The 25653-nt window shown below is 44.4% G+C and overlaps 1 protein-coding gene across 1 annotated transcript; it reads right to left on the bottom strand.

Annotated features, from left to right (window-relative positions):
• Window positions 1–1798: 1798 nt before the first annotated feature.
• LOC143147644 (uncharacterized) lies at window positions 1799–24507 on the bottom strand. The gene is made up of 6 exons (XM_076313067.1): window positions 24190–24507; window positions 15515–19788; window positions 8609–8742; window positions 5661–6155; window positions 4600–4854; window positions 1799–3098 (listed from the first exon to the last, which is right to left on the bottom strand). The coding sequence occupies exons 1-6, from the start codon at window positions 24270–24272 to the stop codon at window positions 2892–2894; spliced, it is 5448 nt and encodes a 1815-aa protein (XP_076169182.1). The 5' UTR covers window positions 24273–24507; the 3' UTR covers window positions 1799–2891.
• Window positions 24508–25653: the final 1146 nt, after the last annotated feature.

Here is a 25653-nt window from a genome sequence, read left to right as displayed (position 1 = left end):
ATACATCAACGAGTGCAATTTTTGTGAAAAAAGTATCAAGTGTCTTGGGTCGAGAATTGACTAGTTCGGGAGTTATGATTTTTGTCCAGAACTCCCACATGCGCGTTACACTGTGCGCCGGTCCAGAGTTCTCCCGTGTAGAGCAGTCTGGAGGAAGCTTCGACGTCTTTCGACGGGCCGCCACTCTCGTCTGTCCACGGACGCTGGCAAACGCGGTGGTTCGGCAATTCCTCGGCGTGCTAAAGTTAGCGCGGAGACAAGTGTGCGACCGAGAGGGAGAAATGGAAGAGCCCGGGAGAGGGAAAGAGTAAGAGCGAGAGAAAGAAAAAGAGAGTTCACACGATGGAAATAGAAAAAAGTAGAAAAAACAGGAACCGAGTAGAAAGTTTAGGGTCAACGGGAGGAAAAGGGAGTGAAGAAAAAAGAAAAAAGAGCAGTCCCCGGAGAAAACGAGTAAGAGGAAGACAGGAAGAACGGGCCTGTGGGTGGAAAACGCTCGAGACGACGGTATCTGTCCTGGCCAAAATAATGAGCCACTTCGAGTATTAATAAACCCGACCGCGGTAACGCTGGTCGAAAGCGTTTAGAATAAACGCGGTTAAGCTCGGTAATTACGCGCCTTTGAAATTTCCACGCCGCGAGCCGTTTTCACAGCGTGTCTCGAGCGTCTTCCGGTACACGCTCCGCTTTGCACAGCGGAACTCGCTGCGGTCAAATACAGTAATCTCCGGACAATCGAATCGACATCGATTTCAATTGTAGATAATTACGTGTAATCTCGATTATAATTCCATTTCAATTATAGATAATTACGTATAATCTCAATTATATTTTCATTTCGATTATAAATAATTACGTATAATATCAATTATAATTTCATTTCGATTATAAATAACTGCGTATAATCTCAATTATAATATCATTCCAATTGTAAATAATTTCGATTATAAATAATTACGTATAATCTCAATTATTCAAGAATAAGAGTCGATTTTTTGGAACGAAACTGGATCACTGGATTACTGGAATCTGATAAAGCTCGTCCAGACCATTCTCTTGATCTCGGGCCGAAGTCGAGCCACGCGTATACCGTAAAAGAGCGAGCGAGATAGAGCAACAGGGCGCGAGACTCGCATTACATGTATTCGGAAACTCGCGACCGAGAGCGATTAGACACGCGCCCGAGACAAATTATTAGCTAATGAGAATTAAAATTTGTATATTTTGTACTATTGGGCAAGATTGTCTAAATTGGACCGCCTACTACATTCTTTTAAATCGTTGTGTTCGTAATAAACGAACGAACGATATTTTTATCGATCGGCCTGTATTTATTGGAAAATTGAGCGAAAACCAGCTTTATTTCGAGTCATTAACGCGTGCCAATTTTGGCAACTTTTCTCTATCTTCGCGAGAACATTACCGATGGTTTGGAGAGATTTGCCCGACGAAAAGGAGTCCAAGCACTATGATATTCAGACTATTTTTAATTATACGCAATTGAAAATTCTTTTTTTTTTTCAAATTAATTCGAACAACGTATAAAGGAAAGTATACCGAATACTATCGTGCTTGGTCTTATTTTCATCCGGAGAATCTCGCCGATTCGTCGATAATACTCTCACGAAGGTACAACGAAAAGTATCAAAATTGTAACTTTCATTTATGTAACTTATCGCTCTGGTCGTTCCGCAGAAACGTAAAACAGTGATAGGGATAACTTCGTTTCAGTCATCCGGAGATTACCGTACGTGTATACGTGTCAATTAGAAATAGCAATAACTGTTAAATTCCGAGATGCGTTGTCCATTGTTTTATTTGAAACATCATTTCACCCAGCGCTAGAATTTTCGTTCCACGGCTGATCGAACGAGGGTTTAAAAAAAAAGAGAAAGTATATCTGAGAGTAAACGGTACCTTGGCGGCGAAGCTTCGATTCAAAAAGAAGGTACAGTAGAACCGCGAATTATCGATGTAACCGATCCAACGAGAAGGAGCCACGCTTGTACGACATGATCCGGGCTCGACCTCTCGCGTAATCAATAATGATTGGAATAACAGCATTATACGAGAAACAATGTAAATGCATTGTATTCGTCGCAAGCCTTACTATTAATTTTCGCGTATTATTTACAAAAACAGACACTCGTTCCCCCTCCCCTACAAGTGATTTTCTTTTCACGATTTATGTAACATCCTTGTACATAATCGAAACACTGTTCACTCTTAAAATCGCTCGTGACGATCGCAACGCGTTTAAATGTTACTCGTGTACCAAGCGACACCTACATTCGTCGATACAACTAACGAGGCGCGCCGCGCGAGTATCGAGGTTCTACTGTACGCATGGGTACAGCTTGAGGATCCGCGAGCCGGTGTAACATCAAAGTACCGGGAACCCCCCCTCTATATTCCACTGAAGACTAGTCTAACTGCTCTATCGACGCAACGCAGCTTCTCTACGTTATAAAAACCTAGTAAAATATCGTCGCTGTGGCCTGACTCCTCGCGAGTACAAGGCGGTTCAGGAACATTGGCACAGTTTTAAAGTTTCTCCTTCTCTCGACGTGGTCGCTCGCGGAGCGACCGACACGGTCGTCGACCGAGTCTCGGTCAGTCCTCGGTCCCGGGTAATCCCCGAAGTCACGACTGGGTCGACGAATCGCAATTATGTCCCACCCACGCGGCTAGAGACGCTCGCTCGTGGTTTCCCTGGTAATGAGAGTAACCGCCGCCCATTCGTTCCCGGAGAGGGGGAACACGGACCGGTTCGGCTCACGAGGGGATCGTCGTACCACGTCGGGGCACCACGGGGTGGGGGAACACGACGTTGAGCGCCGTCAACGCGCGAAACTGTACAGTTGGACTGTTCTATGTCCCTCGAAGCACGTTCAGTCTGTTGCGTTCGGATTCGTGTAGGAGAATCCACGGAAGACGCCCTGGTCGATCGACGTGAGGATTTGCTCGGGCACCGGGGTCAGACGTGGCCGTTCGGCGGTGAACGCGGTGTCGAAGTACTTGGTGTCCAGGGTATGCTCCAGGGCTGGCTTGAACGGTGCCTCCAGCTGCCTCCTCTCCAGCCGATCCCACGGCAACGACTGTGGAATCGAACGTTTTTAACCGTTTCGAAAATCGTGAATCGCCTCCCATTATCCGACACCCTTAAACAAGATCTCTGAGAGTAGAAAGGTTAGGTCTGGGTTAGGTTACCTAACCCAGACCTAACTTTTCCTATTGGATCACGAAGGAAGCACTCGACCTGTTCACTTTCGATTTTAATCCACTTTTACGAAATGTTGGATTATAGTAGGGATTGGTGTAGTCATTAGACGATGTTAGAGATACAGGTAACCGAAGCTTCGTATCTTGGAATATATAGGGTGAGTCGAATGAATGCATTTTCAATCTTTGATGTTTTATGTTTTCAGAGATATCGATGTGATATTGAGTTTTTTAAACGCTACTTAATATGTTTTTTCAATGCTGTGTGAGAAACAATAAAATAACTTGATCTTGAATTGACCTTAATAAAATATGCACTTTAACAAACTCAAGGTTACGAAACAGTTTTTTGGTCGAATTTGACGAGATTGTATACTATAAACTTCAGATTCATGCATTCGAAGGTAGCTTCATTCACTTATGTTTCTAAAATTATTCAGTATCTACACTTGATATTTAATACACACCACACAGAAGTCTATAATCTGTCATTATGAAAAAGTAAGTTAAAATCGAAAACGGATAAGTAGAGAGCATGGCACGGTATGTCAGTTTATCGTCGATCCTTGTTATCGTTCTATAGTTTCGATTCTTTTAAAGGTATCGGACGACACTCAGCCTATAAAAACAAGCGATAGGCCCGCCCCCTCGCTCGGGGCACTCCCCCGGAGGCTTCGATTAAAGTTGTCGGAAACTACTATGCAGAGATCGTCAGTTGCCAAGTCCTTACAAACTAAACGTCAAAGGGATAAGATCTAAACCTGTTGAATCTCCAAATTTAGGTGTTAAGCGATTACGTTCCATAAAAATATAATCTCCGTATCCGCTGGAATTATACAAAAAAAATTGTGCCTATTTATAAAATTAAGGGTACTTTCAAATCCGAATAAAAAAATAACGCTCTAAAGAAAGCAATTAAAAAGTGATCAAAATTTGAGTAGCATTTAAATTACAAACATATTTTTATTCCGCTGATAGTTAATTTCGAGTTTGTGTCTACGCCGATGCATGTCTCACTCTGTTTCGATGTTTCTCTTTCGCGGTATTTGTCACGCGATATACCAATATATAATCGCTTTAACCATTAACGAAAATGCGTATAATTCTAAATGGAACGACTGATCCGATTCGTTGGCAATTTACGATCTCTGTATAGTACTGTTCGGAGCTGGAAAGACGACGAGACTAAGGAATACGAATCCGATTGGTCACGGTGGCTTGGTTCCACCTCTACCGATACATAAACTCATCCGTGAGTCAAAGCGGTCGCATCTATTCGCGCTACTTAGCCGTGCCGCCTCGGGTAGGCGGAGCGAGGGACTTCTCTAGCCCCGCCCCCTTTCTAGCTCCGAACGGTAGATTCGTTGACCGTCCTACCTGAAAGAAGGAGTGCAACGCGATCTCGTGGCCGGGCAGTCTTTTCCCGGAGTCCTTTTCCAGAAGGCAGATCAACATGTCTGTGGCGTCTTGGCTCAGGTACCGCGGTATGAACGGTCTTTCGTTACATATACTCCAAAATAGCTCGTCCTCGTCGCAGCCGGAGAACGGTGACTGTCCCGTCAGCATCTCGTACAACAGCACACCGTACGACCACCAATCCACGGCCTGATTGTATTTCAGTCCCTTTATGATCTGCAATGCGGAAACGAACGCCGGCTGACTCGCGGAGACCAACAAATTGTTGTTCTTTGAAAGACTGTTGACTCAACCCTTGCGCCTAGCCAACTAACGATTTAAATTTAGAACGTAGGTACTTCGAACTAACGAATTGTGCTCTGGTCCAGTCACTTCGCTTGTGTTCTGGCTGAAATATCGATGACTCGTATAGAATTAAGATGTACGGGAATCACCGAGACGTCTCGAAGAGCAAATTTGATTTTTTCAGTTTAGGTGGACAGTTTGTGCACGGAGCCATTGTACTTAGCTTCTATGGACTAAGTATCACGGGAGATCTGGACTAAATCACCGGATACGATTCCAGGTATCGTTCAAATTGGGCAGAGGGGTTTTAATAGGTACTGCACCAAGTACTTCCGAATGGGGGGAATCCCACACTACCTCTACCTCGAGAGATCGAGAGTATCTTTTGAAGATTTCCCTCGCGTAAAGAAGAGACTAAAAAAAATACTGGCTCTCTGAATAAGGATACATACCTCGTTCGTTAGTCATCTCGTTCTAAGAGGTCAGAAGTATCTTTTGGAGATTTCTTTCAGGCAAAAAAGAAAAATAAGGTACTAGGCTTGTGAATGAGGATGTACACAAGTTTATCTTGGAAGATTTTTCCCAAGTGAAAGAGAAACTGGAAAAAAACTAGTATTTGACCTCTGAATAAGTATACAAGATACTCACTCTCTGGAGGTGTCTTTCGAAGATTTCCTTTACGTAAGAAAGAAAGAAAGAGAGGTACTTGCCCTCTGAATTAGGATACAAGTGCTCACCTCGGGAGCCATGTAGTCGGGTGTGCCGCAGAAGGTGTCCGCTGTTCTGTCGAGGAAAATCTGTAGCTTGCACATGCCGAAATCCGCGATCCTGATGTGACCTTCGAAGTCCAGCAACACGTTATCCAGTTTGAGATCCCTGTAGACTATGCCCTTCTTGTGCAAGAAGTTAAGCCCGGACCAGATCTCGGCCGCGTAGAAACGAGCCCGTGGCTCTGAGAAACGGCCCGATTTCTGAATATGGAACATCAAGTCGCCACCGTTCAGGTACTCCATCACGAAGAACAGATGCGAGTCCGTTTGGAAGGTGCAGAACAGATGACAGAGGTAAGGATGCCTCGTGGCCAGAGTCAAGACCTTCCTCTCGATCAGGGTGCACTCCACGTCGTCGTCCTCCAACACCACGTCCTTCTTCAGACACTTCACCGCGTAGACGCATTCTGTGCCGCGCAACTCGGCCAGCAACACCTTGCCGAAGCTTCCTTTGCCTAGGACCTGGGCAAGTTTTATGGAGAATTAATTTTCGAGAAACATTTAAACCTGGACGAGTCGAAGTTACTTTTCTTTACGTTTTAGATTTCTGTGAGACTGCTTGGAATCGATCTTAATCCTTAGAAGGTCATATCGTATAGATTTATTTTTAAGGTTAACCTAGACTCGATTCGAATTCAGACTATTTTGTAACGGTTGAATTTTTCTCAAATTTTAAACTTTAACGAAATATCGTTCAAAATCGGTAACCAATCGACTTAAAATTTCGTCATCAAGGGAAAATCCAGGCCCGAAAGGGCTGAAAATTAATTTAAACTCGGTTCGAACCCATTTCGCAATTTTTGCAAATCTCAACGAAAGATCGTTCGAAATCGGCCACCGATCGCCCGAAGCTTTCCTCGTTACCGAGGGAAAATCCAGGTCCGAAAGGGCCAACGCAGGCACACGGTGGAAAGTTCAAGCGTCTAAAGCGAGAACGCCGCCGCACGTGAGAGTTACCTCCGGCTGTTAAAAATAATGCGTTGCGTGGTGCTAATTCGGGTAGGTCTATTTGCGTGGTGGCCCGCTACAATATCGTGTCTGTTTTAAACCATCTCGCGAATAAATTCGCTCGTTTGGCAAAAAGTGATGCCGACAGCGCGTATTCAAACTTTCCACGGTGTACGCCGCGATGACGACGATCTACATTGTTCTTTTCTCTCGTGAGCCAAACGACTCTCTCGTTACGAGGCGCCCCTCTCGGGCTCGCTCGGAGTTCGCTACGTCGAAACACGTTCAAACTATAGAATTATCGTTTTTGGCATACTCGGTGCCGGCGTTCACCGATCGTAAACTTGAAAATCGAACGTTCACGGCTCTGCTCGTCGAGCGGTCGCGATTTCGCGAGTATGCCTCGTGAATCAGTCGGGTTCACGTGATGTAAATACACGTGATCCGTATTAACTTTCGTCCGAGGCCCGAACGAGCGAGCCAACGCGTTTCTCGAGGCGGGCTCGTAAATTTCCGGAAACTATATTTGCGGGTAGTTAAACGAGTCGCGCGGCGACACGAATCGACCGAGGCCTTCCGAGAGTACCCGAGCTCGTCCACGACTCCTCCGGTTTCTCGGTAAGCGAAACTATCTCGGTCGTGTACGTGCAACGTTTATATATCTTCGAAGATATCCCGTCGCGCGCAGCGTCCGAGTACAATCGTTAGGCGTTTGATCTCGCCTGCTCGTCCAAGGTTCCTCGAAGTTGCGTTTTCGCGAAGAATGTTTTTCCGAGTACTTCGCGAGATTTACGCGCCGAGTCTTGGAAGCTTCTACGATAAATTTTCGGATAAATCGAGTTAGACGAATAACGCGGCTCTTTTGTTAGCACCAGGGTCGCCGCGTGCAGGTGCGCGGATTTGTTTTTCGCGCAGGTGTACCCGATCGAACACGGCACTCGGATCTACTCTCGACGCTCGATGTTCGAATTTTCTTTCGAACGTTTCTGTTTCGGATTTTCAATTCAGTTTTCCGGGAGAATTGAAAACTATTCACGATTCACCGCGTTCCAGGCGTTGTACAATAGATTCACCGATACCGTGTGCTGGAAATGATACAAATAACGGTGAATCGATTAAGAATTTTGCGACAGCGAGAGCTGCTTCGTAAATTAACATTCACGAGATATTTTTACAACGTTCCAAAATTATTTCGCCATCTACTTCTTTTGCGGTAGCGAAGGTTATTGCATAAATTGGCATTGCACTTGTGAAATTTTGTTACAACGTTTCAAAATTATATCGTTATATCCTTTTCTTTTTACAACAAATTACACTTACCGATTACTATAACATACATATATATATATATATATATATATATATATATATATATATAATCACATCGAACTTGTTCAAGTGTTTTATAACGTTTCAAAAATCATCCCATCGTCGCTCTTTCGCGACAACGAAAGCTATTACATAAATTATTATCGGACTTGTGAAATGTTCGTTCGCACGGCTCGAAAATTATCTCACGACTACCCTAATACCCGTGACACGATTATGGAAAATTTTCACTCTCGATTAATCATTTTCCAATAACTGTTGGGTCGTTCGGAAAGTCGTTTCGTTTTTTTTGTTTCCGGTGAAACGATTTCTTCTAGAGTGTACAAGCGTTTTATTAAATTATATATTCCCCATTTTTGGGAAACGAAGTGACTTTCCGTACAACTAAATATTTTACGATGATTCTCGAAGCAGCGACGACGAACTTGACCGTACGTCGTAAGTTTCACGTCGCGAACATCGAGACAATCCAGATTCGCGGATTATTTCATCGCGAATAATTCTAACGTTTCGTAAGCGAAATTTCCAACGAGGGAACCTTGGCACGATGCTCGCGGCGCGTAACGCGTGTCCGGGTAAACACCCTGACGAGTTTCACCAGCTACAATGACCGACGTTGTCCCGTTTCGTGGACTCACTTTGAGGAAATTGAAGTCCGTGACTGCGTACTTCTTGAATCTTGGCAGGTTCGTCGCTGGCGGTGTGATCCGGCCGCTTGGGAAGTGGTCCGAGGAGTCCGAGTTCCTTTGGGTGTCCGACGATTGCGAGGGTGCTGCGAATTTTAGAGCAAATCGTCCGTTACACGGTCGACCAGTTTCGCCCAAATTACGCGCATGCATCTCGTTTCGTTGTTTGTTAGAACGTTTCCCAATCGGACCTTCCGTTTCGTGAGGAATATCGGCCATTTTTGGGCAGAGTGGTTAATCATCGCGACAGGAATGCATTGGGTTGTTCGAAAAGTCGTTTCGTTTTTTTTTTTTTTTTTTGGTGAAAATGCGACACGATTTTTTCAGAGTGTACAAACGTTCTTGTAAATTGTATATTCTTCATTTTGGAAAACGAAATTAGTTTCCGAACAACCCGATAACTTCCAATCAACCATCAAAGAAGAGTAGGTACGCCGATTATCGATTCGTGTTTTTTGTTCTTGTGTTCTTAGAGCTTCGTCGTACCGAACGATACTTGATACTTTTAGACGTTCGTCTGAGAAAGTTGATTGAAAGTTCTTGGTAATCTTTGGATACTTACAGGATGTATATCCATGTGTATCAACGATACATATTGGATACTTGCATCGAACGATTCTGAATCAGCGATCGAATCGATGGTCGTTAAATATGGAATTTTTTACGGGTTAGATAGATACCAATGCCTTGGATCTTGTACGGATATCATTCGATGGGACGCTTGCGTAGGAAAGGAGCAAAAGCACACGCTCAAACGTTAGTTTCTTTGCATAGTTTGCAGAGCGATATTTTAATTAACGATATGGAACGATGGATCGATAATGAACATTTCTTATCTTTTTATCCAGGAACCAATGAAATTGATAGATATTTTCTGAGCGTTTTTCGAGTTCGTCTTGGATCTTGAGTCGAGATTAATTTTAGACAAGAAAAAACAATGGCCAAATATTCGCTTTTGGATACACTTATCGCGGGACCGATTCCAAATCGGTGATCGAAGCGGAACGGGCAATCGTTAATACAGATTTTCTATTTTCTTAATCTAAGAAACAGTGAAGTTAATGGATACACTGGTTTGTCTCGTTCGAAAAAACGACAAACAACATTCTTACTATTAGATATTAGTCTTGGAACACGGGTACCGAGAAATCAATTCTGAATTAACGATCGAAGAGTCATCGAACAATCGTTGATAAAAATTTCTCGTTTATCGCTCCGCTATTTTGGATCCTCCTTTAACGCTAAAACTATCGATAGATTTTTGTATATCGAGATATTAGACTCGCACGTGTCGCAGGAAAATCAACGATCGGGGAAAAACAGGAACTCGCGAGATCGACTGTATGTATAGAATAAAATAAGTCGTTACGTTTTCCTGAAAATACGCTATGGAATTTAGAATAAATTTCTCCGTAAAAACAGTTGAAACCGGTTATTTCGACTGGTAAATCTAGCGTTAAGTTCCTCTCGAGCCAGAACGGGCTCGATCTTTCGTCAAATCTCGATTAATAAGCGCATTAATTGTCGAATAACGTCTGGCGCGCGAAAAACGGCTACTAAGAGATCGCAATTTTGGCCGGTTGACATTTTTCGAAAATAGAGCTGACCGCCCGATGACGCGCGCAGGACTCGCGGAGCTTGGCATAATTGATAGATTAGGGGACAGTTAGGATCGTTGCAACGCGCTAGGACCGCCCGTTACCGATTTAACGTTGATGTAATTTCATTTTCAACGGGATCGCGGTATCGGCCGCGTAACTTATTTATTGGCCCGCGAATGGGTTTATGATGGCCACGTGGAGGACCAGCAGAGTCATAGATGAATGCACTCCCTTGGCTAGCCAAGTCTGCTCGCCCAGCCAAAGCTTGCGATCAGGTTCAAAACAAACGCGCAGAGGGTGACTCTGTATCTTCCAAGAATTAATTTTGCCACTATTGACGAAGTGTGTGGTACAACCCGATCGATAAATATTTGGCGATATTCCAAACGGTAAATCTACACGTTAAAACGTGGTAAAGAGTGTTATTCTATTCGTTTTGTTTGTTTAATGTAAGCTTCGGATCAGATTTGAAAGTAACGCGGGAAGAGTGACTGTATTTTTCAGAAATTAATTTTGCGATTGTTAATAGAGTATCTCGTACAACGCTTTCGATAAATATTTGGCAGTATTTAATGCGTTATTTAATGCGTGTCAAAAGTGTAATTTTATTCGTTTTATTTGTTCAATGCAAGCTTGAGATCAAATTTGAAAATAACTCGGAAAGAATGATTCTGTATTTTTCAAAAATTAATTTTCTTACCGTTAATAGTATACGTCGTACAACACGATCGGTAAATATTTGGCAATAATTTTTTTTTATTTATTTAATACACGCTTGTAATCAAGTTCAAAATTAACGCGGAAGGAATGATATTCTGTTCTCATAAAATTAGTTTTGTTATCGTTAATACTTTAAAGAGTAAATCTATAAGTTAAAACGGGGTAAAAAATATAATTTTATTCATTCTATTCGTTCAATAGATAAATCTTCGTTTACTGCGAAACACGAAGGCGCGAAAAGTAAAGTATGCAAAAGAGACGAGGCATCACTGAAGTGTTTCTAAACGTAAAATCAAATATGAACACACGTCGTATGTATCATAGTTTCTGGGTTATTGAAGATCAAAGGAGATTCTCAAAATATTCATCTTTTGCGTCGATACAAGTTACGAACGAGTTTCGGTTTGATTTAACGTTTGTAAAACATTGACGCGTACATTCAATATTTACACTAATCAGTAACGTTTGCTATTTGCAAACCACGAAATAGAATGAAAATTATTCGAAGAATTCGTGACAGTTATTTTCTACCTACGAATACTTCGTCCAATCTGCTATAATACGAAACTTAACCGTACAATATAAATTGATACAATATTTCGTATATCTTTTGACGCGTAGATTTTCTCTTCAAAGTATTCACACGTACAAAAAAAAAAAGAAGTCACTCTAATAAAAGAATATTTCGATACTTCGAGTACTCCGTTTAACCTTCTACAACTCGAAAACTGTACAAAGTACATTCCCATAGTATTTTCTATTTTTCCTAGCGCGTAGATTTGGAAAGAACGTATGGAAAATCACCCTTATAAAAAAAAAAAAAAAGAAAAAATGTCCCCCGTAACGAACTCCACGTTCGACGGGGATTCGTCGCTAAAAATCAATGTTGCAACTGTTGCTGCTATTAATAATGTATTTACGTTCCGTTACGAAGAACGTGAAAGAAGAACAGGGAACTTCGCGTTGTAAATTCAAGATGAGAAGCTACCGCGAAGAAACGATGTGCGAAATTTCCCGAATACGTGTTCGTTCGCGTGAAATGGCAGACGTTGTCTTCTGCGTCATTCGCGAGAATTTTAGCCCATAGTACGAATACTCGTTGGTTTGTAAATAGACTTGAAACACGAACCGGTTCGGTGCTGCACTTTTTTTAATACCCGACAACGACGGAATTCGAAACATCGACTCACCCCTCTTGAGAGCTTGCAACGCTTCCGCCACGAGCTTTTGGTTCAAACCGCACAGGTTCCCAGTGAGCTTTTCGCACTTCTTGTGGCAGGCCATGTCGCAATCTGTTCAAACGTTCGCCAAATTCATCGATAAATTTTTCCGTTTCGCTTAATTACCACCTCGATGCACCTTGAATCGGAATCGTTGCCTCTTGCATAATAAATGGAATATCGTTGCGATGTTGCAACCACACGATTACATTTGCAACATTGCAACGATATATGCAACGCGTTCGAAATATTTGGAAAACGTTCTAAGCACCGTTACGTTATGCGAGAGTATCGCGTTTTGAACGATAACATCTAATTAACATTTCAGCAACATCGTGAAGCAACTCAACGGGTGCGAAGTGTGCATTAACAACGTACACATTCTGCGCGTTGTACGCACTCACGAAGATTACACGTATGTATATAGTGCTTATTGGTCTATTTCTATTTGAAGTATATACATATATTATATATATATATATATAAAGAGAGAGAGAGAGAGAGAGAGAGAGATATGTAATATAAAATTAATTAATATATACTTCAGGTAGAAATAGATCGATAAAGAACGATATATAAATAATTTTGGGAAGGTATTCTCAGCAATACTCGCGTATACGCGGATTATTGAGCATGGACGTCGTCATCGATCCGAGCTCTCATCGAACGTGTCGATCGACGCGACATAATAACTCGAAATAAATTAAACAAGAAAAGAAAAGAAAGAAAAATGATGTATCCGTAAGGTGCCAAGAATATCGTGGAAACGTTGCCGCAATGGTTTAGAAATATTTTCAACGCAGAAATATTTGCTGCAATATTTTAGAAACACTTCTCGAAACGTTCCAATGCTGCGGGACAATATTTGAAAAACGTTTCAACAATATTTGTGCGCCGTGTCTAATGTGACACGACATGGATAAAATTATAGCTTGGAATATTACAACTTACTACGGCTCTGGACAGCCTCTCGTTCGACCCGCTTCTGCTAAAAGCAGTGATATACCATTGGAACAGTCCGCCTTCGCGTTTATTTTTCTACTGACACCAGCTAAATTTATCTCGAAACTCTTGTTTGCACCGTCAGCCATCCGCGACTGCATTATGAAGCCTTGAATATTGTTATGAAACCGCGCCACGTCTTATAAATAGGACCACGTCGTTCGTAGCCACGTGGATCGGGCTAGTATCGATACGCGAACAAACAATTTACCATTTCGGGTGCAACAATTGCGTTTCGAGCGAGATTCGAGAACGACGAGACCGTACGTGTACGAGTGTATCGAGAATACGAGAACGGAGGAGGATCGAGAGTGTTTGCCGCGAATGGTCGAGTCCCTTTTTGTAAACAAACTGGCGGACAAAGTCGTTGACACTGTGGCAACGACCTTATGTAACAACGAGTCACTGGCTTCGCTTCCGCGAGTGGAACGCGAGAGAATGATCTTGGATAGGTCGAGAATGCAACTGGATATGGAACCATAACGCAACGAATCGAGCGTTCCGGCATTTCGACGGAATAGTCACCGCTCAAACTCTATCAAACTTCGTGCTATCGGGTGATGAACTTCGCTCGATGCGTCGAAAGCATCCACGAGCCACGGGAGCTGTTGCTTCGAACTTTCTCTAACCGTGTGGAAGACAACGATCAAAATTCCAAGTTCATTTCGTGGCAAAAAGTCGATCGACTTGTTCTTACTTTCTTAAATCAGAGACAACTTCGAACTCTCGAACTTGTTCTCACCATGTGGCAGACAAGAAGTAGAATTCTTAGTTTATTTTTTAAAACGAAGAGAGACGACTCCATACTTTTCCAAAGATTTCTTTAAACAAACAGAGACGACTCCACATTTTTTCAAACATTCCTTGGAACAAAGAGAGAACTTTGTTAAAGATACTACTTTTTTAAAGATAGAGACAACTTCAAACTTTTTCCTACCGTATGGAAAACAACGATTAAACCTCCAAGTTTCTTTCTTTGAATAAAGTTACCGTAATTATTTTTATTTCCTTAGAAGACAACTTCAAACTTTTTCCTACCGTAGGGAAAACAACGATTAAACCTCCAAGTTTATTTCTTTGAATAAAGTTACCGTAATTATTTTTATTTCTTTAGAAAATAGCTTCAAACCTTTTCCTACCGTATGGAAAACAACGATTAAAATTCCGAGTTCGTTTGTCGAAACAAAGAAAGACTGCTTTAAACTATCGAACTTCTTTAAAAATTTCTTGGCACAAAATCACCCAATTTATTCTTACTTTACCGGAACAGAGAAAACGTCAAACTTTCAATTTCATCTCACTGTAGGACCGACAACGATTAGAATGTCAAGTCCATTTCTTGGAACATAGTCACCGTAATTATTCTTATTTTTTGAGGAAACAACTTCAAACTCTTTCCCACCATACGGGACACACCGATCGGAATTCCAAGTCCATTTCTTGGAACGTCGTCGACCGACTTATTTTTATGTTTCTCTTAGGGCAGAGACGACAGACAACGACCCTGTCTGAGAAACGATTAGTTCGACGAGGCCTTGAAACGTCAACTTCGCGAAGAGAAAGCGAAGAACGCGCGTGTCCCGACACCGCGATTACACGGCTTCGTTGGATACCGTCCAACGTACATTTTTCAAGTTTCGCGCGTCGAAATCGTGTTGGATCTGTCGGCGGTCTTAAATATATTTTCAATTCGGGATGTTGCACGGGTAACCGATCCCAATCGGTACTTTCAACCGGGAGAAAAGTTAAACGGGCAAATAATCGAAACGAAACGTTCATGCAGTGCTTTATCGAACAGGAAGAAAAAAAAATAGACAAAAATAAAAGGAAACGAACAAAGATTAAACGTTAGTCGATGAAAGCGTATACTCGGCACACAAACGTCAAATGGAAATCCTCAACGATGTTAGACACCCTGTTAACACAAATACAAACTATCGGGCTCCAGTTTGAGGCTTGATCGTGGGTTCGGGCGCGTTTAAGTGGGATTAACGGATTGCCAATTTTCCAAGACGCCAGTTCCAAGATCTTTCTCTGACCGACTGAAAGACATTGGAACCGACGTTCTCTTCTCATCTGCGCAAACACCGTCAGTGCTCTCCCTCCTCTGTTGGCGAGTGCCGCCCACGCACAGAGGAGGCGATAAATCCGCCGAAAATCCACCGAAAATTCGCCAGTAAACCGCCCCGGCGGCGTAACGAGTAAACAGAGTACCGAGGCGAGGGAAAATCGTGAAAACGTAGGACGTAGGAGTAGGTAGGGTGTTACGCAATCGGCGCACAGAGCATTCCAAAAATACTGTCGTGGACAAGTACTCGATATCCTTGGCGATCCATCGAAACCGGAGTCGTTGCTCCTGGTCGAGTTCATCCTCTTGTCCGGGTCGTCGTCCAGCTCCGTGCAGGTGGAACGACTACCGTCAGTGCTCTCCGTGGTTGCGGTGCTGGTGGTGCTTCCGGTACTGTCGCTGCTCACCGACGGCGTCCTCGAGTGATGTTTCCGTCTCTTGATTTTGGCTCGGCGAACCTTGGACAGATCCCTAGGCGTCGCGGTCAGCAGCGCCGTGGGTGTCGTGTAGAACATCCTGATGAGATCTATCGGTCTCTGCGTTGGCGTTGTCTTGGGACTCGCTTTCGACGCGATCTTCGGCTCCGGTGGTTTCAGCGTCTCCTGGATCAACTTGGTCGAGTTCTTCTTCGATTCTTTCGACTCCTTACCGGTGTTGTCTTTGCCATTCGATGCCTTCTTGGTGGTCGAGGACTTCTTCTTTCTCACCACTTTCTTCTTCTTCGACGATTCGGGACTGCTCTCCGGGCTGACAGTAGCGCTTACGTCCTTCGAGGGTACAGGGGTGACGTCTTTGTCCGTTTCGTCGACGTTCGTCAGATCGTTCTGATTGTTCCATTTGGCGATCTTCGAGAGTCCAGTCTCCGGCCATGATTCGTTCGTCGGTGTTTTCGGGTCCTCGTCGTCGTCCAGTATCTGCGAATCGGATCTGGACGGTGCGGTGGCAGCGATCACGTTTATTATCGGCACAGAGACATCGTACACAGGCGTGGTGACCTGTGACGAGGGCACAGCGGTGTCCGGTGTACTGGCCATCGATCTCGCGGAGACGCTCGAGGCCGAGGAGGAGTCCTCCCGTTTCAAGGGTGTCTTCTTCACGGTGGAGAACGCGTCGTTCTGTGCCTCCGCGATCGCTATCGATAGATTCTTTCTCTTCTTGGGTCCTTTCTTCGGTGTCGAAGGTACCGTCTCGCTCTCAGGCGTCATCGGAGCTGTCTCCTTGACGCCGGGTGTCGTCTCGTCGACGGTGGACGACCCCTTCTCGGCTCCTCGCTCCTCCTCGATTACGGTGATGTTACCGAGCCCGTGCGCCGGTGTATAAGCGGCCGCGACGCTTATTTTAGGATCGGTCTCTTTTTTCTTATCCAGTTCTTTAACGGCGGGGTCCTCGACCGGCCGCCGAGGTTGCTCCGAGCTCTTGGAGCTCGCATAATTGAATCCCTTGGCCGTTTGCTTGGTCACGTTCGGGCTCTCCGGGCCACGGATCTCGCTCCAGAAGTCGATCGACTCCGTCGACGTGCTCTTCGACAATGTTCCGCTCTCACCGTTCTCGTACGATTTCATCGGTTGCTGTTGCTGCTTGTCCAACGGCATTTTCCCGCTTCGAGTCTCGTCCAACGAGACAGACTGCTTGAGGGACTTCTGATCCGGTACCTCGGCTCTGCACGAGTCCACGCTGATACTTCTGTCAATTTGGACACCGGTCTCGTTCGGTGTACCGATTTTCGACACTTTGTTCCTCCAGGGGATCCTCGAGTCTTTAACCGGTTCGATTCCAGAGGTGTCTTTCGATCCTGGTTTCACCTCAGCTTTCTCGATCTCGGATTTTTGAACCTTGTAAGGGAACTTGGACTCCTCGTCGACTCTCCTCGTCAGTTTCTCGACACTCGGTTCCTTCGCTCTGTTAACTTTGTCCAAGTTCTCGGTCGCTTTCACAGAGTCCTCGGTACTCGGTGTCTCGCACTTGAAAGCTTTGGACAAGGTCGACTGCGTCACCAACTTCGACGAAACGATTGCATCATCGGCTACGCTCTCACCCGAACGATTTTCACTTGTCGGGAACCCCGCGGCAAGGGCCCCCCCGTCACTCGGCCCGCCGCTCACCCTCGTCGTGGAAGCGTTCGTCAAGGTCACGGCTTTGTTCGTCTTCTTTCCCGGCAACGAACAACCGACGTCGTCGTCACGCTCGATTTTCGTCGTGTTTGCCAGGTACTCCGCGTCTCGTAACGCTCGCTTTGGCGCTTCTACGGCATTATTTTCATCCGTATTAATTTTAGACGGTTTTGGCAGCTGGTACGCGCCCGATGGAAGCGCTCCGTTGGCGCTGTTCTCGCGAGCGAGCGGGTCAACAGCTAGCATCGCGCACGACGCATCGAGCGTACCCTTCGTTGACGGTGGCTCCTCGCGACCCGTGACGCCGAGCTTTCTGGGTATCGGGGGCTCTGGCCTCCTTTGCGGTTCTTCTTTCTTCGGCACAGATGGTGCACGACGAGTCGACGAGTCGACCACCTTCTCCGCCAATTCGTTCTTATTCGATTTCGCTATTTCAGGACTCTCGTCTTCGATCGGCTCTTTCTTCGTGCCGCTCTTCGAGACGTTGGAAGCTACCTGTGCGGTAACCTCCGTCTGAAAGATTTCGGGGGTATCGTCTATGGTCACTTTCTTCGACCCAGGAGCGGTTTTCGAGATATTGGAAACTCTCTGTACGGTATTCTCCGTCTTGAGAATCTCAGGGTTAGCATCGATGGTCACTTTCTTCAACGCGGAAGTGGTCTTCGAGATATTGGGAACTCCCTGTAGGGTATTCTCCGTCTTGAGAATCTCAGGGTTAGCGTCGATGGTCACTTTCTTCAACGCAGAAGCGGTCTTCGAGACATTGGAAACTCCCTGTAGAGTATTCTCCGTCTTGAGAATCTCAGGGTTAGCATCGATGGTCACTTTCTTCAACGCAGAAGTGGTCTTCGAGATATTGGGAACTCCCTGTACGGTATTCTCCGTCTTGAGAATCTCAGGGTTAGCATCGATGGTCACTTTCTTCAACGCAGAAGCGGTCTTCGAGACATTGGAAACTCCCTTCTCCTTCTCCGTTTTAAGAATCTTAGAAGTATCCTCTTTGTTTACCTCTTTCTTCAACGCAGAAGCAGTTTTCGAGAAGTTGGAAGTTCCCTTGTCCTGTGCCCCGATCTTGTTCGCCTTCAGAATTTCGGGACTCCTTTGAGCCTCCTTCTTAGATTTCGGTAGACCATTGTCTTTCACGGTAGGATTCTCGGGTATCACGGTATCGAGTTTCTCGTCGTCCAGGTCCGAGAAGATTCGATCCATCCCGTTTTTCAACGATGTGTCTTCCTTGTTCCGTGGACCGACTCCGTTCGCGATGGTCTCCAGTTTCTTCAAGGGATCGGTCTTCACGGTCTCTGGCGGTGTCCTCACGGTGACGTACACGCTGTTCCTCGACGTGTCCTTCACATAGGGTCTCTTGACGGGTAACACGACCTCGGTTTCGGACTCCTCCCCGACGCTGTCCCTGTCGATCTTACGGATCCCCATCTTCCTCGGAGCAGGGACCTTCACGCTCTCCCTGAACTGTTCGATGGTTCCAGGTGGATTGGGAGTACCACTGCCCACCCAAACGGTGGAGAAGTCACCGACGCTGTTGCTGGCCTCTATTTTGAACATCTGTTGTTTGGTGTGTTTCCGGTCCGCCTTCTCGTCTCTTTGCAAATCAACGGACACGTCACTGGAGGTGCTGGACCTGCGTTCCCGGTCGTTCTCATCGTCGTCCGTCGGCGAAGGTCTCTCGGTGACTCTTTTCTTTTTCTTCACCTTCTTCAGACTCTTCCTCATCTTCTGCACAGCGGCCTCCTCCTCCTCTTGGGACTCACCGTCCTGCGCTCTGAAGAAACCAGCGACGCCTCTGGGTCCGCCTACGGCGCCCTTCTTGATCAGGGTGCCACGACGTACCTCGTTCTCGATCTCCGCCTGTTCCTCGGCCACCAGAGTGTCCAGCACCTTCGCCTGCACCTGAGCGTACGCAACCTCTCTCTCCAGCTGTTCCGGGTCCAACTGGATGTCAGCGGAGGATCTGCGTCGCGTGAGGCGTCTGGTGATCTTCTTCGCCTGTTGCAGCTCCAGGTCATCATCCTTCTCCAAACTGACCTGGTGGTAGAGCTGCAGCTGCGGCTCGGTCTCCTCGAGCTTCTTGTCCTTGATCAGGAACTTCTCCACGAGCAACTCGCCCACGGACTTCTCGTGTCTCTCGTTGTGCTCGCGCAGAGCCGGATTGTCCTTCAGTGCCTGGGATCTGATCTTGATGGTCGGTCGATCGCGGCGCAGTCGGTTCCTCTGGTGATTACCGTCACCGGACAGGATACGGGGCGTCGAGACGTCGATGTCCGCGGTGTCGATGACGCGTCGAGGTCGTGCAGGTACCGACACCGGTGAGTAGCGACGCAACGTGCTCAAAGGCGACTCGGAGATCGTCGACAGGTGCGGGGAAAACCGCGACAACGGTGTGTGAAAGGTTCTAAGCGAACGGTGAAAATTTCAACGATTAACACACCGATTCTTATCCGATCATTGAATACAATTGCAACTCCGTTTCGATATTTAGATTCAAGTATCCTTGAATCGCGATCCGGATACTCTTCTTACTCGAACACAGATGGTTTTGGTGCGCAGTTTGCGCGTTACGCGATTCTTTAACAGAGATCTCTAATTCGGGTGGGTTTAACATACGCGTACTACGGTACGTGTCATTTTCGGTACACGATTGATCGTTTTCTATTTCTATTTCGCTTCAATGTACTCATGAGCCCCGTACGAGAATGTAGATTTGTGCTCGACCCTGGAGACTTTAGGGACTGTTCTTTTCTTTTTTGAAGTGTCATCTGATACTGTGAGAATCAACAAGTTTGTTCTTTCTTGCACTTTCTTACAGTACCGTGGTCTTGAGAGTGTGTGCGATATTTATTTTATTGTAGAATTTACAAAATTAACCATCAGATTGCAGGTGTCAGAGTATGAACTGCGGAAAAAGATTGTCAATTGGTAAGAAACTGGTAGGTCAGATTAACCCTATCCTAGTAACAATTGGTTAAGAAACAACTGTACTATTATTTGCACAAAGACATTTGGACAAAGTTGAAAAGAGTCCAAGGACAGAAAACAAACTAAAAATATTGGCATCGATAAATCTTGAGCCTTCTTCAGGAGACATAAGTAAAATAAACGTTGAAAACTAAAAATGTTATTATAAAAATTTACTTTAGAATATAAATTCATCTGCACGATTTCTTGTATTATAATGTATGTTGTTACAGAATTTTAGAAGTGAGAATAATGTAAACTGGGACTTCTTTCTTTTATACCGTTACTTCTTTTTGTCCCATTATCAGAATTGTATAGGTAGAGCTGAAACTTTGAAATTAATAAATTACTCGTTTAAGAGTTAAACCCCTTGGGTCGCATCATCAATAAGAAAGTAATTAACTTTTCCAAGTTCTTCATTTGTATATTGAAACAGGAGTAAGGTAGTCACGCGACCAAACATACGTTTGGACAATTATCGGTCGAATAATTAGAGTATTATAGATCAACAAACACTACCAAAGAGCAATCTAATACTTCCAAGAAAGTCTACCATTTGGGTTGATTATCTTACAAGCTTATTAGCCCACTCTACCTATCGATTAGTACGTTTTCCACAAAACCCATTTCGTACAAGTTTCTCTAGCCACTATTCCAGGTTCCTTTATTATTTGTACTTTTAACTCGTTACCTCGGTTTTGATCAATTTGATCAAAAGTTTCCGCAAGAATCATACTTTTGAGTATCCATTGAATTTCTGCTCTGTGTTATGCATATTTAAATGTTGTGTCTTAAAAAATGAGGCATTTTGTTGACCGAGACATTAGTCTTGTTGTACGTATATGCATGATACGACAGTGAATGTGTCGATACAAATTTTCATCGCAGGTGCTAACAAACACACCAATGTTTGCAAGAGAAATTGCAAGCTACAACAGACATACAGAATCATCGTTTAACCAGTTGCGCAACAATCAGTGACATGCAATAATTTAGACTCCTGCTGATAAACTCAGCCGTTACGTTGTTTCAATACCGAACGCTTGTTTTCACAGTCCATTACGTTGCAGAATGGAAGAAACACTTGTTACACGGCATTGCTAAACTCAATGCTTCTCGATTTGACTCGGCCATGGTCACGAATGATTGATTGACAGGCTCTGATTCATGAATCGATGGTATATTTCTGATGACAAACAAGTGGTAAATGGATACACATGTTAGTTGTGGCCAACATCACTGCGGAGAAGATGAATTGCCACGTTCAAACGAAAATTGCAAAGATATTTCAACTCTCCGTTGTCAACTTAATCAAACATCGTGCAGAAAGGTTAGGTTAACTTTCACAAGTTAACCGTTGGTGTCTTCCATTACCCATTTCTTATTTCCACTACAGCAATATATGTACATAGCTACATATCTAGAATTTTTTAAAAGAATTTCATGTGCACGAATATGTCTTATTTTCTTTTTATTTTGCTAAATGATGACAAACCAGTTGCATATGTTTATAAACGTGTCGATAAAATAGTACGCGTTCTTATCAGTCGTTTAGATGCCGTTGCAGTTCACTTCGATAAAGTTTCTTGCAAGATGGCCCTAAACTCATAACTCGTCCAATCTGTGCAATAATTGCTGATGTTTAAATCGAACAAGAATAAATCGGAAGCTTTATCGCCCGAAAGCGGGTCAGGTAGCGATTTTCTAGTTGAAACTTCAAAGCGATACATTTACGCGTACTAAATGTCAATAATCTCTACTAACGCGGAATACAAATTGTTGGTAACATTATCGACAGATCGGCGATATCATTCCCAAAAAGAACGAGTCCCAACCTTTCCGTTTGTATTTTTCTAAATTCAAAACTACATCTCTCGTAAATGAGTACAATTCGAATATGGTCGTGTTTGTACTCGTTCTCATCGGGAAAAATCGTACCGATTCATTGGCGATAATATAACGCAACGAAAACTATAAAAAAAAAATGTTATTTCGTCAAATGAATAAAATTACATCCACATCGCGCGATGAGGTTCGTTCTCGCGCGTTGAGACAAATTAAAACTAAGAACCAAAGATAAACAACAGAGGTTCGTAGACCTCCCGCGGAATTAATTTCGTTACTCGAATACGGGATAATATCTCGAAAGCGGGTATCACTGCGCACAAGATCGTTTCCGTTTCAACGAGGGGTGGTTCTGGGTCCATTGTTCGATGGACTACACAACCGTGGACTTCTCGTCGCTTTTTCTCCACCGGTCGTGAAACTACCATCAATCCTGTCGGCGCGGGCCGAGAGTTGCAACGTAATTGCGGAATAACGTTGAATATTTTTTGGCAGTGCAATCCGCCCAGAGAACGGGAGTGCTTTATCGCGTGGAAATTGCAGCAACGTCCAGACCACCCGCGGCTATTTTTACACCGATATATTCTCGATGATTCCGTCGTCTCTTGTAATCACATTGATTTATCGTGCGGCTAACCGACGAATTAATCGTCGCCGTTACATTTTACTAATGAGTTACCCGGTTTGACGGATCGTATGTCATATCCGCAGCTTGCCAAGATCCCGAATAACATACATGGATCGTTCGTAAGTGCACCGGCGAGCTGTTCTAATTGTGGGAAATCTTTGCACGCTAATTTCACCCCCCGCGCGCTCATGACGCGTAACGATTCTCGTACGGGGCGCATCTCTTTCACGTCCGATCGACCGAAGACCGTTCAACAACGTGTCTATTTTCGTTTCGGTATGTTTTGTTTTGTCGCCCGTTTCGTCACCGTGTTCGCGTAAAAATTTGAAACCGGACGGAGCGTGTCTCCGCGGGGACGAGCCACCCGCCCAGAAACAACGTGAAACCGAGGGAAAGAAACGAGAGAAAGGAACCTCTTCTGCTCTTGGAACGTTGTTTCGGTATGCGCAGCTTGGACAAAGGGACGGAAATAGAGGCTCTGATGGACGAGATGGTAAAATTGTACCGTACGCGTACCAACGTTGGACACTTGAATGGATCGAAAGATACCGATCGGTACTGGATGGTATTTCGGAGCAAGGAAAAACGACCATCGTCGTCCCGCGTAACGAACGAACGAAGAATTATATTTTCTCGAGGTGCACACACGGGGTGTGTATTCGACGGAATAAATGTTTCGAAATACGGAACAACGAACCGTTTCGTTGGATACCGGGAATGATAAAGTGTCTTACGGAAGGTAAATACCAATCTGGTACACATTTTGGAGTCGGAGGGAAGAAAACAAAAGAAAAAGAAAAAAAAAAAAAGGTTTCGATATTTTCTTTCGTCGAGAGAAACGGACCAGAGTTTCGCGAACGATGCACGAACGAAAGCGTAATTCCGAACTGGATAACATCTTTCGGAACAAAGTGAAAACAAGGGGACCGGTTCTCGACGTTTTACGAAAGAATGTTCGTCCGTTTTCGAAAAACCATAAATCGCTCGAATTTGAGCCGCGAAGGATCGTTGTGCTTGAATTTTGAAAATTTTCCATTCGAAATTGAAACTCTCGACGACGAACAACCTTCTCGAGGCGAGAACAAAGATTCGAATCTCGAGTAGCAAGAGACAAGTGTTTCGCAACGAGTCGAAATATGCCTCGTACCTGTCGAGAACCAATCGGAAATTTCCAGAACAATGTCCCGATGTTCGTTCGTTGGTAATGACGGATTCGTTCGATTTGGAATCTTTCGTTTTCGATGAGGAAATCCCAGAAAGGTTGAAAGAAAGCGACGCGGGACGATCGTTTCCGGAACGGCGAAGAAGAAGAGTATCTGGTAAGAAGGTCGAAGTATCGAAAAGACGATGAAAAGAGACGCTTACCTAGGTGTGCCTGTCATCAGTGAACTGTGATTCGCGTAGGTCCCCCCATAGTAATAGGGCAGACCGTCCCCGTAGTACGGCATCGTGTCTATCCAGCTGGTTCACGTGTACAGTGTAGACTTCTGAGCTAAAGCGGACACAATGAGACGCGTTGTACCAGCGGACACGGCCGATTCCCTCGTTCTCGGAGACGACTGAACGCGCCGCGAATCGCCGGCGAACGCGTTCTCAGGTGTTCGCGGAGACGTTCTCGCGGTTCAGGGAGCCAACACCGACTGAGTCTAAGCCAGCGACCCAGTGTAATAATAGCAGTCTAGTGTACGAGGCTTCCTAGCGTCTAACTATACTAGCTGGACTCTAATAACCCGTAACAGCATTCGTCTCCGCGGGAGGAATATTTGTAGGGTTGTTGGGATCTACGTGAGTCAGAAGTCGGTACTTTTGTCTACGGTTTCAAAATATCGAATCGCACGAGCAGGGAACGGAACGAGGGAACGCGTGTATCTCGTTGCGCGACGTTCCTCTAGGTGCGAACGTAACGACACCGTTTCGGATGAACACCTGTAGCGGACACCGTTCGAACGGATTAGGAGCAGTGTGTCGTTGAATTTAGGAAAATTAAGCAATCTCCGAGCAACGGTATCGAATACGATCAACTGTTTTAGATTGCCACCTAGATGAGAAACGTTACAACGGATTCGGAGGGTGTACGATCGAATTTAGAAAAATTGGGCAATAGTTAATCACTGATCTTGGATACGACCGCTTTAGATCGGTATCCAGAGGAAGAATGTTTCGGTGGATTGGGACGGTGTGCGATTGAATTTAGAAAAATTAGGCAATACTTAATCACTGATCTTGGATACGACTGCTTTAGATCTGTATCCAGAGGAAGAATATTTCGGTGAATTGGAACGATGTGTGATCGAATTTATAAAAATTAAGGCAATCTCTGATGGTTGATGTCCGATACGGATACAAAAATATTTAAACGGATTAGGATGAAGTGCGAGATGGTACTCGATTGAATTAAAGGAAATTGGGCAATTCTCGATGACTGGTAATTTTGAAATTTTTGAAAATTTGGAAATCTTTGAATTATTTGGTACGGTGTACGAGTAGCTGTTTTAGATCGATACCTATAGGAGAAATGTTCCAACGAATTAGGGGGGTGTAATGATTGATCTTGGATACGACTGTTTTGGATTGGTATCTATAGGGAGAATATTTCTATGGATTAGGACGATCTGTGATTAAATTTGGAAAAATTCCTGGCAATTCTTGACGACTGTTGTGGAAATAAAAACATTTGGATGGTATCAAATTAAATTTAGGAGAATTATTTTAGACAGAGAGAACACGAACGGACTAGGACGGTGTGTAATTGAATTTACAAAAATTAGGCAATCCTTAACGACTGATATCGAGTACGACTCTTTTAAATTGGTACCCATATAGGAAAAA

Source organism: Ptiloglossa arizonensis, chromosome 5 (assembly GCF_051014685.1).
Source record: "Ptiloglossa arizonensis isolate GNS036 chromosome 5, iyPtiAriz1_principal, whole genome shotgun sequence".
In the NCBI taxonomy this organism is placed as follows: Eukaryota; Metazoa; Arthropoda; class Insecta; order Hymenoptera; family Colletidae; genus Ptiloglossa; species Ptiloglossa arizonensis.
The sequence above is the reverse complement of the archived record's forward strand: the minus strand, read 5'-3'. Positions and strand labels throughout refer to the sequence as shown.

Coding starts and splice junctions, on each gene's coding strand:
- LOC143147644 (XM_076313067.1), bottom strand. CDS start 24,272: ATGCCGTACTACGGGGACGGTCTGCCCTATTACTATGGGGGGACCTAC. Junction 8,743..15,514: donor TGGATCGCCAAGGATATCGA/GTACTTGTCCAC, acceptor TAAAATTCGCAG/CACCCTCGCAATCGTCGGAC. Junction 4,855..5,660: donor CCGACTACATGGCTCCCGAG/GTGAGCACTTGT, acceptor TCCGCATTGCAG/ATCATAAAGGGACTGAAATA.